At 41.4% G+C, this 19,043-nt stretch overlaps 1 protein-coding gene across 1 annotated transcript in view; it reads left to right on the forward strand.

Annotated features, from left to right (window-relative positions):
- vat1 (vesicle amine transport 1) overlaps positions 1 to 17,499 on the forward strand; it is a 38,749-nt gene extending 21,250 nt beyond the window's left edge. The window contains exons 3-6 of the mRNA XM_036590500.1: positions 2,387 to 2,557; positions 3,807 to 3,896; positions 8,166 to 8,407; positions 12,052 to 17,499. Coding sequence (XP_036446393.1) covers positions 2,387 to 2,557; positions 3,807 to 3,896; positions 8,166 to 8,407; positions 12,052 to 12,330 — 782 coding nt within the window. The 3' untranslated portion in view covers positions 12,331 to 17,499. The remainder of the gene's footprint in view (positions 1 to 2,386; positions 2,558 to 3,806; positions 3,897 to 8,165; positions 8,408 to 12,051) is intronic.
- The last annotated feature ends 1,544 nt before the right edge of the window (positions 17,500 to 19,043 follow it).

Below are 19,043 nucleotides of genomic sequence, written 5' to 3' on the forward strand. Positions count from 1 at the left end.
AGCCTTGTTTTTAAAATGAACCTTATTAGATGAACATCACTCCTCATTCCTCATAAAAACAATGGAATTTAATCCTGAGCGTAACAAATGGAATTAACCATGGGAATCTGCTTATGTTCCTGGACTCACTCAGTCAGTCAGTCAGTCAGTCTCCCTCTCTCTATCTCTCTCTCTCTCCCTCCCTCTCTTCCTCTTTGTATTTCTCTTGCTTTACCTTCTCTTTTCCTGTTTCTCTTTTTCTTCTCTACTTTTTCTCTTTCCTTCTTTCTCTTACTTTCTTTCCCCCTCCCACTTGCACGTAGGGTTTCACTGTCCCATGATAGTCTCTCTCGTTCCCTCAGTGAGAAAACTTCGAGGATCGTTATGGAGGGGTTGTTACGGAGGGGGCCCGATGTAACGCATGTGCGTATTTTATAAGATTAGCTGAAATAAGAACACATGAAGAATGTGCATTTCAGCACACCCAACTCTAAGAGAGAGTGTTTAGGGTTCTCCTGGAAGTTCCACTGCAGGTCTTGTGATGAGGTCCCTGAAGTCACGGGGTGGAGTGAGCCCCCTACACACATGCTATCTGTCTGTGAGGAGAGAGAGAGAGAGAGAGAGAGAGCACAGGTGAATAAGAAGCTTGTAGAAAATGGGAAATGTGTTTGTATGTGCGCAAATGTATTGTGCGCAGACAGGGTAACTTGCTTAGAGTTGCCATGGCAACGCAAACCAGATTCACCTCAGACAGAGTGAGAGACAGAAAGAGGAGTGGTAGAGGAGAAAGACATTAGCATGGTTGTCTTTTGCTTACGTTAGGACCACAGACTGCACACAAACACCTGTAAAAGGGGGTCTGGTAGGTCTCTGTTTGTTTAATGGGTTTCAGTCTCTCTGTCCGTGTATTTGAGAGGTCTCAATCACTCTCTCCGTGTATTTGAGAGGTCTCAATCACTCTCTCCGTGTATTTGAGAGGTCACAATCACTCTCTCCGTGTATTTGAGAGGTCTCAATCACTCTCTCCGTGTATTTGAGAGGTCTCAATCTCTCTATCTATCTATTTGAGAGGTCTCTCTCTTATTCTCCTGGCTGCTCCCTGAGACAGTATTTTCAGTGTGGGAATAAATTGGTGAGCTCTGGTTTTCCAGGTCAGCTGTTTTTTTCAGCATGTACAGTGCATTCATTTATTGCAAATGGGTGCAGATAAGAATTTTATATTGCGTCAACAATATTTATACAACATGTTGCACACCCTCAGCCCTGCTGTGTGTGGTATTCTGGTATTCAGTGACTTTTGCCCTTTGTTAGGCCATCATTCGCAGTGACCTTTATGAACGCATTCTCTCCTCCTCTCCACTTCCTGCCTCTCTCCTTCCTTTTGTCCAGTGCACACACACACACACACAGGACTCATATTCGCTTTTGTATGTATAAATTAGTGCTTACAGTAGTTGGCTGTGCAGATGTTTGGGCACCCGTAGTCAAATGATATTGATGATTTTCTTGTTGATTTACTTTTGCTAATATTTCTTGACAATGTTGTTGTATGGCATCAGTCTGCTCTGTCAGATGACCATATAGACATCTGAGGTGGCTGGTATGTTATATATTGATGGCAAAAGAGCATCGCTGCTGTCGGTGATCATGCAGCCTTTTGGCACAACTGGGCCTCAGACTTCAGCCAGTTCTCTGTGGCACTCCCCACAGGCCAGACCTGCATTAAGTGCAAGCTAAAGATATGCACAGTTGGAACTGGATGAGATCAAAATCAGCAGATTTTTTCTTCAAACATGAGATTGGCAGTCAGCCAGTTTCTTTTTATTTACTTTGGCAGACCTGTGCCCAGGTAAAGTACACTGTACGCTGTATTTGACATCTGCTGCTACACCTACACCAACTCATTTTGCTAAGTAGTTTTATTTTACTTTTGATGCAGCATTTTGTGATTCATATTATTTTAAATAGGCAGCTGATTTTTTCATTTACAATAAAGAATTCCACTTTGGCTCATTAAAGAGCAAAGAACATTATTTATATTGCAACTTTGGCTAACAGAAAGCACTGAAAATGTACTAGTGTGTTGCATATGTTCATTTAGCCCACACAGCAAAAAAAAAACTAACAAAATTCAGCCATCGGCCAATTTGACCGTAAAGTAATCAGGTTCAGAATCTGAATCAGCCAAAATATTTATGTTCACTCTAGGGCAACATTTTGAATGTGTGTGCGCGTGTGTGTGTGCGTGTGTGCGTGTGTATGTTCATTTGTGAGGTCCTAAGACCACAGAGTTTTTCTCCTCAGCTGCCCTTTTTTTATATTGCTCTTTAACATACCTCTCTCTCTCTCTCTCTCTCTCTCTCTCTCTCTCTCTCTCTCTCTCTCTCTCTCTCTCTCTCTCTCACAGGAGGGGTAGGCATAGCTGCCACTCAGCTGTGTAAGACAGTGAAAGACGTCACTGTGTTTGGCACTGCCTCCGCAGCTAAGCATGAGGTCATCAGCGAGGGCGGAGTCACCCACCCCATCGACTACCGTACACGGGATTATGTGGAGGAGGTCCGCAAGATCAGCCCCAAAGGTGAAAGCTACCTTACTAGCTTAGATGGGCCCTAGAAACAAAAGCTAATCTACCATTTATGAACAGCTCCAGAGACAAAAACGAACCTATTAGTCCAGATCAGCCCCAGAATGAAAGCCTATATTCAGTGTTATTTATCTTACAACTTTTGATATGTTGGGGAATTAACATGCTAATGTTAGCGTATTTTGAAGCCTCAGACTGTTGTTTAAAATAGTCAGCTGGCTATTAACTAAGTAGCCAAGCTACTGCTAAGTTTTTGCACTTTTGTTGCCACCACAGTGGCATGGCCTCTGGTGTTGGGGTGGTGGGGCACAAGGTAATGTCTTTTCATGGGGCCCAAAATCCCTGGTGGCGCTCCTGATCAGAGATGTAGTTTTATGTGGACTGATGAGCCCAAATTTGTACTTGGATCATGAGAAGCAGAAAATACAACCAACTTGTAAGGCTGAACTTTGTAGGTGTGGAAGAATATCCCTGCAGATTTCCTTGTAAAACTAGAAGGAATGAGAGCTGGAATGAAAGCAAAGTGTGGACACGTTAAATACTGAAATATTTCTATATAATATTAGATTTAGTTGTTGAGGCTTCTATATATTTTTCTGTTAAATGTGTTTTCTGCTTTTTTTCTGATGCTGAAAATTTTATAACTTAATGGCCTTTTTGACTGGAAATTTAATAAATGAAGGACTCTAACTTTTGCACAGCCACTTATTCAAAACCCACAGAAAATGTCACTTGCTAAAACGTTACTTTTCAGGACCAGCTTTGATTGGGGGGCTGGGGTGTTGTGCTCATACCCTTGTGAGTAATTGCTTCAGCTGGTAACAAATACAACTGTGTTTCACGCTCAGGAAAAGCCTCAAAAGTGCAGATCTGGCTTTGGTGTGTTTTGTTGTTTGCATTTTGATAACTTATCTGGATGGTTATTTTAACCTTGAAGTGTATCGTTTCCATTCAGTTCCCTTGGCTCTGTGTATGTGTGTGGGTGAGGATGAGTGCCATATTAAGAATTTGTATGTGTGCATTTAAAACCCACATTGAATGACTCACAGGTTGGCAGATTTTTATTGATTCGTATTATCAAGTGAAATGGAAGAACATTTTTTTCCCTGTCCACAGAATCAAGACAAAGAAGAATATTAAACAGCAAGAAAAGTCCTTAATGCAAATTTTCTCTCTCTCTCTCTCTCTCTCTCTCTCTCTCTCTCTCTCTCTCTCTCTCTCTCTCTCTCTCTCTCTCTCTCAGGCTTGGACATAGTTCTGGATCCCCTGGGTGGTTCTGACACCCACAAGGGCTACAACCTGTTGAAGCCGATGGGAAAACTCATCAGCTACGGTGGGTCAATAGGGACACACACAGCTCACTTCAGTCCATCGCCATTCAGAGCGGTTCAATATTCAACTGGGGTTGAAAATCAACTTAGTTTATTGCTTTATGCCTGTGATTGGGCTCCATCTCACAGGCCACAAAGGCTCGATTCAGCAGCGTGCTTCACTGAAACGGCTCATTGAAGCTGACACTGTTACATGAATGTGGAGAGAATGTAGGCCTCAGCTGATAGTGTAGGATAAGCATGCATGATCGGCGTGCACCCCTGCACACATACACACAAGCCCTGTGCTTCCCCAGCACCAGAAAACTCGCTGCCCTGACAAGTTCACTAAACAACACAACACCCTTCAGTCCCTGTCCTGCCCTGCTCTCTCCCACTCTCTCTCTCCCTCTCTCTCTCTCTCTCTCTCTCTCTCTCTCTCTCTCTCTCTCTCTCTCTTTCTCTTTCTCTTTCTTTTCTCTGTTATGTTCTCTCTATATCTCTTTCCCATCTCCCTCTTTCTCTCTCTCCTTTTTTTTTCAGTTTGTTTTCTTTCTCTCCCCCTCCCTCTCTCTCTCTTTCTCTGTCTCGCTCTCTTCTTTTTCTCCTCTTTCATGCTTACTCACTCTTTCTCTTTCACTTGGTTGCTTGTTTTCTTGCTTGCTCTCTTCCTCCTCTCCTTCATTCTCCCTGTCTTTCTCAATCTTTTATTTACTCACACCATCTCTTTTCTCTCCTTCTTTCTCTCTCTCTTTGTGTGTACTCTATTGTCTCTATCTTTCTCTCTCTTGCTCTCGCTCTCTCCTTTCTCATTTCTCTGTTTCTCTCTCTCACTTTACTTCTTCTCTCTCTTTGTTTCTTTCTCTTTTTATCTCCCTCTTTCTCTCTCTCCTTTTTCTCTCACTCAGTTTCTCTTTTTTTTTTTCTTTCTCTCTCTTTCCCCCTCCCTCCCTCCCTCCCTCCTGCTTCAGCTTATCAGCATCATGGCAGTTCAGTGGAACAATGGGCCCTCTATCTGCCACAGAACCCAGAATGTGTCCGAATGTAGCAGACTGGGTCGGGTCCAACTCTCAGCCCGACTCAGAGTCCGCTTTGTGTGTGTGTGTGTGTGTGTGTTTGTGTGTGTGTGTGTGTGTGTGTGTGTGTGTGTGTGTGTGTGTGTGTGTTTGTGTGTGGGAGCAGAAACTGGAGGAAAGAGGTGGTGGTGCTCAGAGTGAGAGTGGCTGTTCGGCAGAAATAATGCTGGATGATATGTTGTTTATACTGGTAAACCAGTACTGGAGACACACAACAATAGTTTTAGTGATTATTGATGGCTAACTAGCCACATATCAGTGGTGATATTCAATTAAATAATGGTGTCCCTATTGCCATGCCAGTAAAAATACTCTGTATGGTAATTTAGAAAGAAGAAAACAGAAGAAAACAATTTAAAACAAGCTAGATTTGATCTCAGTTTCTACAATGTAGCATTGATAAACATGTACATGAAAAACATCTGTTAAAGCCCACAGTTCCCATTTTGGTGCATTCCAATTAAATACCATCTGATACTATGATATTGGCAGTACTGCTCAGCAGTAGGCAGAAAGAAGTGATTGGGTAAAGGTTGCAAAAGGAAGAATGACTGGGGGAAATTAAAAAGAGAGAGAGAGAGAGTGGAAAAGTGCTCAGAAAGAAACGGGGAGTGATAGACATGGGAACAGAAGTGTGAGGGGATGTGAGGACAGTGAGAAAGTGGGGGTCAAAGAGTGCAGTGTTGAAAAGTGAGAGAGTGAGAAATAGAGGGAGGAAAAGAGGCATGTAATGGGTCACTAAATGAAGAGGAATCACCAGTGGAACCGCTGAAACAATGGCTCACCAGCCGGTCAATTCAGCACATACACAAACACAAGCTCTTATTCACACGTACTTGGAGAACACACAGAGAATTCAGACATAGAAATTCCTTCAGTAATACGCTCGCCCACAAAACACACACAGCGCACACAGTGGCACCATTCATCACACTAATCTACTCCCAAAATTAAGTGCAGAAGTGACACACTTCTGGAAGAAAACAAACAATCACAAACACAAACATAAATCACTCTGTTGTACACGACCAGCGGTTTTCTGACATCACTCGAGCATAGTGAAAGCTGTAGGTAATCATTACTCCTCTAGAGCTGATTAAAAAATAACCAGTGGTATTAGTTGAAGTACATTTGAGAAGTTCTCTAAATTAGTTCCAAACATTACTTCTTCAAAATTGAATGTTTTGCACTTCAGACATAGAAGTAGTGGGTTATTTTTACAACAGTCAAAACAAGCTGGGCTGAACTTTAGTCTCACAGGGCTACATCTGATCTCTTTACAAGAAGACACATCTCAGGGCAACTTGTTAAACTTCCAGTGCTGGATTGTGGCACATTCTATTTTTAACAAGAGTTTGCCCACTCCTAACTTTCTCTAGTCTGCTAGTCTGCTGGACTTCTCCACGGTGTGTGACTATGCTGGTTTGCACCCTTACTAGCTCCACCAGTATGTTCCAGCTCGGCACATTTGGTGCCCTGGCAAGAGCGATAACCAAATTCAGCACAGGTACTCAGGTGTGGTACGACTCACTTGGCAGTGGAAATGACAATAAAATAATCACAGACTTACAACTGTACCATATCGTACCTCACAGCCTGATGGAAAAATGCCGTAAGTAAAATCAATATGAATCATAAATCGTAACCCATTTTCCGTCTGCATGGTTTCTGAGTGAAATATGGTATCAAGGAGGGTCTCGGAGCTGCCTGAGCTTGATGACAGGTAGTAGGGCGTAGTACGAGGAGGCTGTTAATGTTAATTGAGAATGCTTTTTTTTTTTCCCCCACCCATTCATGTGCAGTGATGTAATCAAAAACCAGAAGTTGTTTTAGAGATGGGCGTAAGTAAATACATTTTGATTAAAAATTATAGAGAAACAAGAATTTTGTCTTTTAAATGATATAATATGACCCCGTTAGCTTAGGTCATAATCACAGAGGAATTATACACTGTGAGCAACCAAGAAAAATGTTATGCATTTTGTGTACACATCTATCACCAGTGAGCGCCAGTGTGCAGTCATTCAGCGGAAAATGGCTTACTGTTGTGCCTTCAGCAGAGCTTTGGACGACGTGTGACCCTCACTGACCATGAGCTACCATCTGTTGGACAGCTTGAGTTAGCGTATATCTGTGCTTTCTTGTACGACATGCTCTGCTTAGTTATAGAACTGCAAAATGGGCTTAGAAACCACACAGACTGAGCAATGTCATGTTTTAATATGGTGGCAAGAGCAACTCAAACAGTGCCTAAAGCATTTTTCTCTAAAACAAATCATATTTTGGTAAACATTTTATGAAGTAGCCTAAAGAACCAGTTAAAGTTTAACAGCAGTTAAAGTGTCCAGGTATATTTTGTGGCCACTGTAGAGGTATGCATTTAGCAGCTGCCCTCATCATGGAATAACTTAAACTGTCAGTTAGCACAACATCTGCAAAATAATTACTGTGGTGAATCTAATCTTACATGAGTGAGATGAATGTCTGGTGCCTTACAATGCATTATTGATTCATCTGAGTTGATGTGTTTAAATATATAGCTTGTAAACAGGCAGTTAAAATTCTGTACTAACTTTTAAGATGCTTTACTGCTGTAAATGCTGATGTCTGTTGTATTGCATTCAGTTTCATTAAAAGACTATAGGCAAAACTCAGCTAGCCTTAAGCTGCAATAGAGCTTGTTTCCCACTGCTGAACTTCCACTTCATGAGGTGAAATTTGATTCCGAGTCTGTTGAGCTTAGATTTGACCCTGGTATTTGGACATTTGTGCCAATGCATAAATGTCAAGCTGTGGCATTTATTTTAAACAGATCGTTCAGAGACTGTCCTTTTCTTTTTTGACTCATTTTTTTCAAAAGCCGGCTGGTGTGTTTCATATCCGTATCGCTTGAGTAGTTTCTTTAATCTCTACACTATTAAATTCATGATTCCATCATTGAGCACAAGCTTACTGACTCACTAAGGTTTCCACATCTGTTCTGTACAGTTTGGGTCAGGATTTGTTTCCAAGCTTCCTCCACACTAAGAGAATACCATCAGTTTGATGTTATGCTGTGCTTTTCTCTAAAACAAATCATATTTTGATTAAACATTTTTATGAAGTAGCCTAAAGGATCAGTTAAACAGTGGTTAAAGTGTCCGAATACATTTTGGAGCCACTATGAATGTTTGGTGTCACTGTGATTGATGGTAAAACTTGATGTGGCTTCAACAGGTGCGGCCAACATGTTGTCGGGCCAGAAGAAGAACCTGTTTGCGGTGGCGAAGACCTGGTACCAGCAGTTCTCCGTGCACACACTCAGTCTGATCCAGGGCAACCGTTCCGTGTGCGGCTTCCACCTGGGCTACCTGGACACGGAGACTGAGCTTCTCACACAGGCTATGAATGCAGTGCTGGATCTGTACCACCAGGGCAAAGTCAAACCCCGCATTGACTCCACCTACCACCTGGAGCAGGTGTGTATGTTAAAGAAATACAGACAGTATGACCTTTTATCACCATTAAGTAATTACACGACAACGCAAGTATATTGTTGGTATCATTAGTACTTGTAGAACACTGAACAACTGCACATATCATAAAAACAGTTACAGACCAAAAAAGAAAAGAGCCTGTAAACATCCAGTATATTGAAACTCACTAAACTGCATAGTGACAAGTAGCTGACTGGAAGTCAGTTCATTGTGTAATTATTTTCCCCAGCTCCTTCTTAAAGGGACATTCCAGCCATTTAATGGGTTGATTTCCCGGACAGGGGTGAAGTGTAGTCCTTTCAGTGGAAAATCACTGGTCCAAATGCTGTATAGTCCAGGACTACGCTTGATCCTTGTCTTGGAAAGCGACACTATATGTCATTTATGTTATTTAGTATTCTGTAGTGCGACATCGCATCCATCAGCCTTATCGAAAAACACGGAATTCACAATTTTTTATTATTTTTGTGTTTTCGTTTATCAGTTTTCTCACTACAATACCCATCATGCATTATGCAAATACATCACACAAGCCTCACGAGCCCCTGTGACACTCAAGAAATCCTGATCGCTAGCCACTGATCTACAGGCCCCAAGTATCCACTCCAAATCCCTTGTCTTTCAAAATTCGAGTAGGCATGTTTAAAACAGATGAAGCGATGAATATGTTGTTTATTTTGCCCATAGTATCCCGTTAAATAGTTTATTTTTGCAAACAGTTATTAAAAAATCATAGTATTTATAGATTATAGCCTTTTTAAATGCGATGTCACTGTTTTATTGGTGCAGTATGTCTGGTTCAACTCCAAAGAACTGTGAAGTGTCAAATATCATGATGTTGCGTTTTCCCCATATTGTCCACACTTAGAAATATCACACTCAGCTGGTTTGCGGTACATTGCATTATAGCCTGTGTGCCCATGTGTGCATATTTGTGTGGGGTGCTGAGGTCAAGTTCCTGTTGACATGATACAGCACCTCGAGAAGATCTCTGTGTACATACACGTGTCTGTTTTTCAACAGAAGGACCTTTTCACCTCCCGTTCATCTATTGATTTTTCCTTTAATACATTCCTCTTTCACCCCTACTTTGATGAATACGATGCTCCTCTCTCTCATCTTACCTCGTATACTTCAGCCCTCTCTCATCCTCTCTGTTCTTTCAGTCTGTGCTACTCTCCTGTTGCTATGGAGACCTCTCTCTCTGTTTGGTTTGAAGAGATGGTCAGAGAGGGGTAGATGGCGTTGAAGTTGGTTGTGATGAAGCTAGCTGATATTCAGAGACACCAAAGACAGTCCTGTTTATCACAAAATCTCAGATTGTTCTGGTACAGAAATCTGACTGGCCGAGCCACATTTGAAGATGTCGTAAAGTACTCAATATGCATAATATACAATTTATTATATTACATAACATTTATGGAATAATCTTTGACTTTTGTGTTGCTTGGCAACCATAGCCCATTATTAACAAGATACATTGCTTGGACAGCAATCAGTTACAGTTATCACTGAAATAAATGAACATGTGTTGAACTTTGCTGTATTTTCATACCGTATTTTGTTTTAAGCTTATAAAAGCAATACATTGCTGGGATCTCTAGTAGAGGCAGGAAAATGTAACAAAACTCAGAGTTTCTGGACACAGGATTGGATAATTTTGATATTTAGTTCTTTAGTCTCTCTTTCTTTCTTTCTCTCTCTCTCTCTCTCTCTCTCTCTGTCTGCTAGTCAGTGTCAGGGTCAGGCTTTTTCTGTTGCTAGGAGATGTCTCTTTGTTGCCATGGTGTTTGTTGCTGGGTGGTGTGGTATAGGTGGATGACTAGAGGAGGAGAGAAGATTGAAGAAAAGACATGGCCAGAGGAGGAGCAGAGACAGAATGATGGCTTGTTTGAAAGATAACATGCGTTGCAGGAGTGTAACAATTCATAAAACTCATAATATGGTTTGATACATTAGTGGTATCCCAGTTTTTTTTTTTACCATTTTCAGTTTATTAAAGCATTTATGTTTTAAAAGTACAATGACTGAGAATTCATTCAGATTGGTTTCTTAGCAGCAAATACCAGAGTTTCTGCACTATGAGTAGGTTTGGCTGTCCAGATTTTTAGAGAAACAGTGAAAACATGTTACCATAAAGCCTTTTTTTTTGCTGTTTTTAAGTATAAATGGCAAACAACATGGTCTGCAAGGCAAGTGTACAGTAAGGACATGTAAACAATAGTGAATATGAAAAGATGTTTGCTTTATGTAGTTTATTTACTTTGCTTTTCTGTAAATCCAGACACACTTTGATTAGGTGTCTCTGGATCTAAAGCCTCCCAGTCTAAAGCTCTGTAAGCCACAAATTAAATATGTTGGCCTCAGCACTAGCCAAAAGCTAACATGCTACCTATGATGCCACAGTACAGTGCAGTACTATGCATACATAATGACACAATATTGGGATGTGAATTTTGGCAACTTGATTTGACTGATAACCCATCATTATTAGTTGATCATTAATTTTTAACCAACATGACCCATAAAAACATCAAACACAGCACAGTTTTATGTAAACAAGACTTTCAGCTTTATTGAACCTAACTAACAAAGATGATAGTAACATCATGTAATCTACTCATTTACATTTACCACATATCCAGGTTAACTAACACATCACTGTCCAAAAAATATATTTCCATATTTTTATTTTTTCTACTCCTTTTAAACACAGAAGCTGACTTACATACATTTTCATGATGAACAGACCAGTAGAAATGCTCCAAAATTTCTTGTAATAAAATCTCTTTATATTAATTTTTACATTAAAAGTAAAGAAGGTTTTTCTTTGGACAGCAATACTATGTGGCCTGACCCCAGCTAGCTTGAAGTCAATATTTAAACAACAATCAACATAAAGTCGGTAGCTCGAAACTTTTAAGCTTTTTTGTCATGGGACTAACTATATATAACCCTTAGCTAACAAACTTAGAGGCTTTAGTTAAAGGCTACACTCAATAGAAGTAACATGATATAGAATCAGTTGTAGCCTACCTTAGCATTGTGTCATGTGGTTAAATGTCCTAGTTATGCTACTGCTGTAGACTACATTTAGGGTGGTTTAATCTGTATAAGGCTTTGTGTCGGTTAAGTTGAGGAGTCAGCTTTGCCAGAGTTGTGCATCACTAAGTAGGGCTACCAGAACAAGTTGTGTTATTGCGCCTTTAAGAATGGTCCTCAAGTTGAATGAGAAGCCAGCATATTTAACTGTTTATCTGAAATTAACTAAACTTTTTATCCGAAAGCGTTGGGCAGTTAACAGGTAACATCTCTAATACAGTTTGATACATTGTATTGTTAAACCTCTAAATGTCTGAACATGAAAACAATCATGCATGCTTTTCTCCGTTACTGTCTTTCATCTCTCATCTTACCTTCAACAAGCTTGTAAAAGGTCTCTGATCAGTAAGTGTGTGTGTCATGTGGTCCAGTATTAGATCAGCCTGACAGCTTGTTAGATATTCTTACCCCAGCAGATGGATCTTCAAGCTGCTCTATCTCTCTGCCACTCTCACTTTTATGTTCTCCCTCTCTGTCCTTTCCTTTATCTCTCACTTTGTCTCTCTCTTTCTCTCTCTGCGCAGGTTGGCGATGCCATGCGTAGGATGCAGGAGAGGAACAATATCGGCAAAGTCATCCTCATCACCGAACCCATGAAGGAGGAGCCCAAGAAGGAGGAGGCCAAGAAAGACGAGAAAGAGAAGAAGGAGGATAAGAAGAAGGAGGACAAGAAGAAAGAAGACAAGAAGAAGGAGGAGGCCAAGAAGGAGGAGAAGAAAGAGGAGAAGAAGAAGGAGGAGGCCAAGAAGGAGGACAAGAAAGCGGAAGAAAAGAAAGAGGAGCCCAAGAAGGAGGAGAATTGAGAAAGGAAGGCGGCTAGGCAGAAAATTGGTGGCTGTGAATCGTGTTTGTGTAGGGAGTAGGGGATAATTTGAGTCTGCGTGTTGAGTGTATGAGTGAGTGTGCGCGCGCGTGTGTTTGTGCGTATATGAGCGTGTTTATGTTATGGGGTGGTGGGGATTACAGTGTAGTCCAGCTCTCAGCTCAACCCCAGGCGATTACTCTGGCCTTAGATCAACATCTCGCACCGAAATCTGCAATCACTTAACCAGCCTTACACAGTATCCTCAGCACTCGAATGCTGCTTAACACTCACTGCAACACACACATTCACACATAACATCACATAACAGGGACGTACCACTCAACTATGCCACTGTATATCTATGTTATGCATTGTACCTTTCTGGTAGTATTCATGCTACAGGTACAGTAGCGTTGGGCTCTGTGCTTTTTACTAATCTGTGACTGCATGCCTTCAAGGTGTGCTTCATCAGTATTATACTGCCACATATACCCCTAAACGTTAACCCGATCAGATCTCGCTACACCCAACACCCCAATAATTTGTCGCACTACTAATATAATAATTCTAGCATTATTTCTGTGCCAATAATGCACCATATTGCTATTGTGTACCACTGAATTGTTCTTTATCTATGTAGACACAAGCAGAATTTTTTTCTTCTAACCACTACTCATACCCTTCCAAGCATTTGTTTGAGACTTGCTAAGGATATGGGTAAAGGCCTGGGTTCAGCGGGCGTGCTGTTGCCATGACTACAGTGTTCCCAGATCTGCCCCGCCCTCTGTCCTATCCCTCTATCTGACCTGGAATGTTCCGTTCTAGTCTGTCTCTACCTGTCTTCTACTTACTGATTCTCTTCTTTTCTCATTGGACCAGACTCACTGACTGACAGATCAATCACTGAGCCCCACCCACAAAGTTTACTGTGACAATAAAGGAGGAGTCACTGTTTCTGATTGGCTTAAAGAGATACCACTTGTGTAGATGCAGGCACACTTACTGTAGCCTGTTCGGCAAAGTCTTTGCAGACTAGGACATCGTAATTTGTGACATAAGATGCTCAATGACAGTCTCTGTCTGCCTCAGAAATCTGTGCTTTTCAAGAAAAAAAGAAAAGGAATAACATTCCATATTACTTTGTCCTGTTTACAGCACTATGCAGTTGTGGACCAGCAAAAAGTTGCGGGGACTGTTAGAAAATGGCAGAAGCATTTTTAAAAAACGGAAGCAAAAAAATCAGAACTTAATATCATGGCTTGGAGGAGAGCTATGCGTCTGATGGGCACTACACTTAGAAACCACCGACGCTTCATTCTGCACTGTGGCGCCCATACATACACTGATAAATCTATCAGCTTCCACTGTGTAACGACTGAATCATTTTTCTCTGTCGTTAAGCGTTGCAGCCTGCCAGGGCTTTAATGAACCCAGCTGCCAAGCAGAAGCAATTACAGCAAACATCTCCCTCCACACATTCTCAGGTTATTGTATTAGAGGTAGGGCAGTTGAAACAGTCTGAGATAAGGATGTGAATGCACTTTCGTTCCAGAGGCATCCTCCAGGATTCCACCTCATTCGGAGCATTGCACTCTGGTCCTTATGACTGCTTGCTATCTTGCGGCACGTTAGCCGGTTTTCCACATAAACACTGTTTCATAGTCTGTCAGTTGCTCTCTGGCTCTGTTTTACCATCACTGGTTGGCATAGCAACAGGCGTTTGGCCAGTAAGAGATGAGTCAGCTCCCCCAATATACATACATGCATGCATGCATACATACATGCTCGCTATCTGTTTTCTCTGCTTTGTGTATGCAGAGTTTTCAGATCTGTCTCTTGCTTGTGTTGACATTTTGCATTATTTCCATTAGTGTGGTTGCTGCTTCATTCAGACTGCTGTGTCAGAAGGGCGTAACCCCTCCCCCTCCCTGCTCTAAAACCTGTCAATCAAACCCACTGACTCCTCCCTCCTCCCCCCAGCCCATTTCACTGTGGTAGTGCTCTGCTGCCTCTAGTGGCGATATAGATGCACTGCAGTGATTTAGAACTCTCCAGTATTTGAGACACTTCCCAGCTTTCGTTCAGTGAGTCTGGTTTTTGTCTGATGTGAATGAACCGTCCAGTTGGCTGTTTGAGAGAATCAGACCGTGTGCATGTTGTGTTTGAGGGGATGTGCGTGTCTGTCCTCAGGTCAGTTGTCAGATTTAGATACAAAAAAAAATGTGTTTTTCTGTCTCTACCTCCCTTATGCTATGAGCTAGCATGTCCGGTCCCTTTTCTTTTTGTCCACAATTATATCTCTAACTCTCTTTAAGCATCCTCTCCTCCCTCTCTGTCTCCCTCTCCCTTCCTTTCTCTCTCTCTCTCTCTCTCTCTCTCTCTCTCTCTCTCTCTCTCTCTCTCTGATGAATGACCTGTGTTGGTTTGGTATTATTTGCACTCTGCTTGTGGATCTTAATGCACTTATAGGGATGGCAGTCCCACTCCCAGTCCACTGTTCCTCAGGAGTCCCCTCCAGCTTTCACTCGCATCCGCTCACCGCTAACTTCCACACACTTTCCCTCTAGTTTTTGTCTCTCACACAAATAGCCACACGTACTCAGATGGTTATTTGTTTCTTAACATAAGAAAGGCACCAGGTTGCTCCCAGGCACAGGCACATGTATAAACAACAGTAATACAGTTATTCATCTCAATCAGTCTCTACATCTCCCATTTACACACACACAAATTGCATCCCAGCCATCCCATCAGGGAGCAGAAACAAAAAAAACCCCACAAAAGCTCTTTTCCTTACATTTGAGGAGGAGGTAACCCAGAATGCACCAGGAAGGGTGTGGCACTGCCATCCTTTCTATAGAAGTGACAGTGTTCTGACATAAGACCTGGAACTGGATTCCCATCCGGGTTCAGTTTCGGATCTGGATTTTTTTTTCTTTGTTGTGTTCCTCCAGTTCTCTCCCTGTGTTCTTGTGAAAGGTGCTTTGATCCTGGAGCACCACGTGACCCCCGACTAACACAAAAGTGAAGGGTGTCCGTCCTCATTTATCTTACCTATTCCTTGTTTTGCATTCCTTTTTTTTGTTGTTGTTATTGTTGTTGTTGCTGTGTAGGCCTACTATTTGGTTTGAGTGTTTCAAGGGTTTCAGTTGAAAAAAAAAAAAGGCTTTTGCTGCAGTTCTGTTCAAATGTAGAGGAGTGACATTATGTTGATCCTGATGAAGTGTGCCAAACTCTGTTTGAGGCTCAAGCCTTCACTCCAGCTATGCTTACTACACTGAAAGACGAAAGAGAAGGAAAAACGAAACAGAATCTCTTTTCTGGTTAAAGATGACCAGCGGATGGAAAAAAGAAAGATTTGAGACCGACGTCGTACCTGTCGTGTGTGGTTGACCGTGCCCCTGAAATTTACTGGTGCTTAACAACTTTTTCCGGCTTTTTCGCTAACGTTCCAATCCATGCAATCTGTGTCTAGTTCTCACTGTGGCGATCGTTAACGAACACCGGAATACCTCCGCATTGCATGAACGTACGCATCCACACCCACAATGACACGCCACCCCTTCCGGCACACCAGCTCTGTTCCAAAGGGCTGATGTCTGACGCCAGATCAGTGAAATCATGTTTACAGCGCCAACGCAGTGTATGTATGATACTAGACAGATCAGATCGTGCATCACCATCCTACCAGCTGACCATAGATCAGACTTAACCTGCCATCACGATACAGCAGACGGAACAAATTAATGTTAACTAGTGTGCTGTGCTGTGAATATACTTGCTAACTGAGAACGAACAAGTCTTTGCTGAGCTATTTAAAAACAGAAAAATTAACAAAAAAAATAGTCTGAGTTGTTTAACAGTGTCTTTTTCCATCATAAGTAACTGCACTGTTGACCGGTTGAACATTCTGGTTCTAGAACCCCGATTTCCATCCCAACTCTACTGTCATTCGCTGACGTGTTCCAGCAGAGTTGCTTTCCGGTTCTAGTTCTTGTCCCAGTTGCGTGTGACATCAGAGCTGTAGATTCCGCCTCCTCCCTCTGCTTCATCTTAGTTTTGTCTGGCTGTGCAGCAAAAAAATATAACAAAGTAAAAAAAAAGAATCAGTCATTATGGAGTCGACTCGGAAATCATGCAGAATCCACTCCCAGCAGTATTAACATCTGGGCTACAAGTGCATGCATTCAGTGGCATATGGTTTATACATTAGCAGACACAATCGTTTTGCATTTCGTACGCCTTCCCCCTCTTCTTCTTTTTGGTTGGGAGCCTGCGTGGCCACGAGATGAGCTCAGTTGCAGGTGTGAGCGTCTCTCGTGGACGCGGCTGGGAGCCAGAGAAGCCGCAGCGAGGTTCAGCTGGAGCCCGAGCGCTTCCTCTCTCCATTCCACAGCCCAATAACTTTCCCAGAACAGGAAACTCCCTGCAGGACGGCCTGTAGGTTTTCAGAGCCGAGCTCTGGCTTGAACTGGCTCTACTGCAGCCTTGCATTCATCAGATATGAAATAGCATGTCGGTGCCAACAGATCTGAATGATTATTTGATCTGATCTTTCTAGACAAATCAGTGTATTAACCTGTTAATCAGTGCTAACCCTGTCATGCAGTTCTTAAAGCATGGGTAGGTAGCCATTGAGGCTTATCAGTACTTATGAAGTAATGTATCAGTTAATGGGCCAGTGTTAGATTAGGAGTGCATACAGTATCAGCTGATGTTCTCCGTAATCCCTGTCCATTTTTTTCCTCTCCGTCCATACTGCGCCCTAATCAGAGACCCTCAGTCAGTCACTTTGATTGACTGACATTCGCATCCATCTGTCAGACCCGATTATATAATGAGTTAGCGAAATTGGTTTACCACCCTCAAACCGCAATCGCTCTCTTCCTCTTCCTCTTCTATTACTGACCCTCCCCTCCACACACGTCAGAGAAGAGCGACAGGTTGTTTTATTTCTGTTTTTCTTCAAATCCCTCCATCACTGCTCTCTCCATTCTATTCGAAACCCTCTGAAGTGCCGCTGCTTCTGTGCTTGACTCTGGGTTGGATCACGTGTGGCTCACACACGTGGTCATGAGGACCGTAGAGCTCGTAACGCTTCTGTGTGTGATGTTACCATTATGCCTTACATGTTTTCCAGGACTAATAAAAGAGCATAACAAAAATACCTGCTGTGTTATTAGTCGTTTTTCACACAAGCAGTGTTTCAGAAACACTTGGACTTGCAGATGTTACAGGTCAAAGTATCTCTTTAACAGTTGTATTGATGCAGTTTGATACAGGGAGAAGCCCCCTAGTAAGCCTACTGAAATCTAAGCAAACATACTTTTCATGTGTATTCTTTAGATTTTTCATCTCCTTTATCCTCTCGGTCTCTCATAAAGTGTGCTTGATTGTGGTAAATGATTTATTTAAAAATAGTGAAAAAAGAACAGTCTGGAAAAGTCTGGACTTTTGGGCACCACTGGTCAAATAACATACTTTGTAAATTTTTTTTTATAATAAATATAAATTAACACATCCTCTGCATTGAACACAATTCCGCACATTTTAATGCACACTTACTGTGTGGGGGAAAAGTGATAGATTAAATGTGGCCTGTGCAAAAGTTCTGGCACAGTCAAATTTCTTTATGTTAAACTCAGTATTTCAATATTTGTGAATATTATCAACATTTATCTTAATTGTCCCACAAATATCTGAAAAAAAGTTTCCAGGATCATTTTATAAAGCAGAGTTTTCATGTCGACATGATCAGGACACATTCACAGTTTACCATTCAACAAAAAAGATTAAAGGATGAGATTTAAAACATTAAAGCCATGGGTAGCTGAGCACCAAGCACCACTTCCCTTGGCGCCTGGTGCTCAGGCACTGGCCTCATGCTGCATCTTGAATCCTCTCATTAGTATATTTGCATATTGCTAATGTTGGAACATCAGAAACCTCGTATCTCCAATTTCCTCATTTTTCAGTTTTTGGCATAATTTGAATATCTCCGTTGCTCTTTACATTGTATGTAAATTTTATGATGAATGGACTGAACAAAATAGACCAAAATGACTTAAAAAAGTCTGGTTCCATTGACTTACATTAAAAGCAGTGGTGGACAGTAATGAAGTAAATGTAATTCGTTACTGTACTTAAGTAGTTTTTTCATGTATCCATACTTTACTGAAGTATTTCCATTTTGGATGACTTTTTACTTTTACTCCACTACATTTCAAAGTCAAATATCTTACTTTTTACTCCACTACATTATGCGAAATCTGTCGTTCCTTTTGGCTTATGTGTATAAAAAAGAACAGTTTGTGAATACATTTGTCAAGTAAGTTGTAAAGCCCTTTAAAGTGTTATTCTTCAAGAATGTATGCATACAATACGTCCATATAAAAAAAAACACTTAACTGCAAAATAAAACATATTTAAGGTTTTAATTTTCAGGGAGAAATGCTGGTCATGCTGCACAGTTTGCAATTTCCTCCAAAATACTGTTGCTGTCACATCTCAGCCTTTTTTATATCATTTTCAAATCACCACTTTGTGAAAATTTCATGACAAATGGACCAACAGAAATTACTGCCATTAAAGTACATTATAGTTAGGAACATTTTTACTTCTACCATGAAATTAAAGGGGAACTCCACAGATTTTTGAAAATTCCTGCATAATTATATAATCAAGATGTAAACAAAGTCATCAGTCATTTGA

Source organism: Colossoma macropomum, unplaced genomic scaffold, assembly GCF_904425465.1.
Source record: "Colossoma macropomum unplaced genomic scaffold, Colossoma_macropomum, whole genome shotgun sequence".
NCBI classification, from domain to species: domain Eukaryota; kingdom Metazoa; phylum Chordata; class Actinopteri; order Characiformes; family Serrasalmidae; genus Colossoma; species Colossoma macropomum.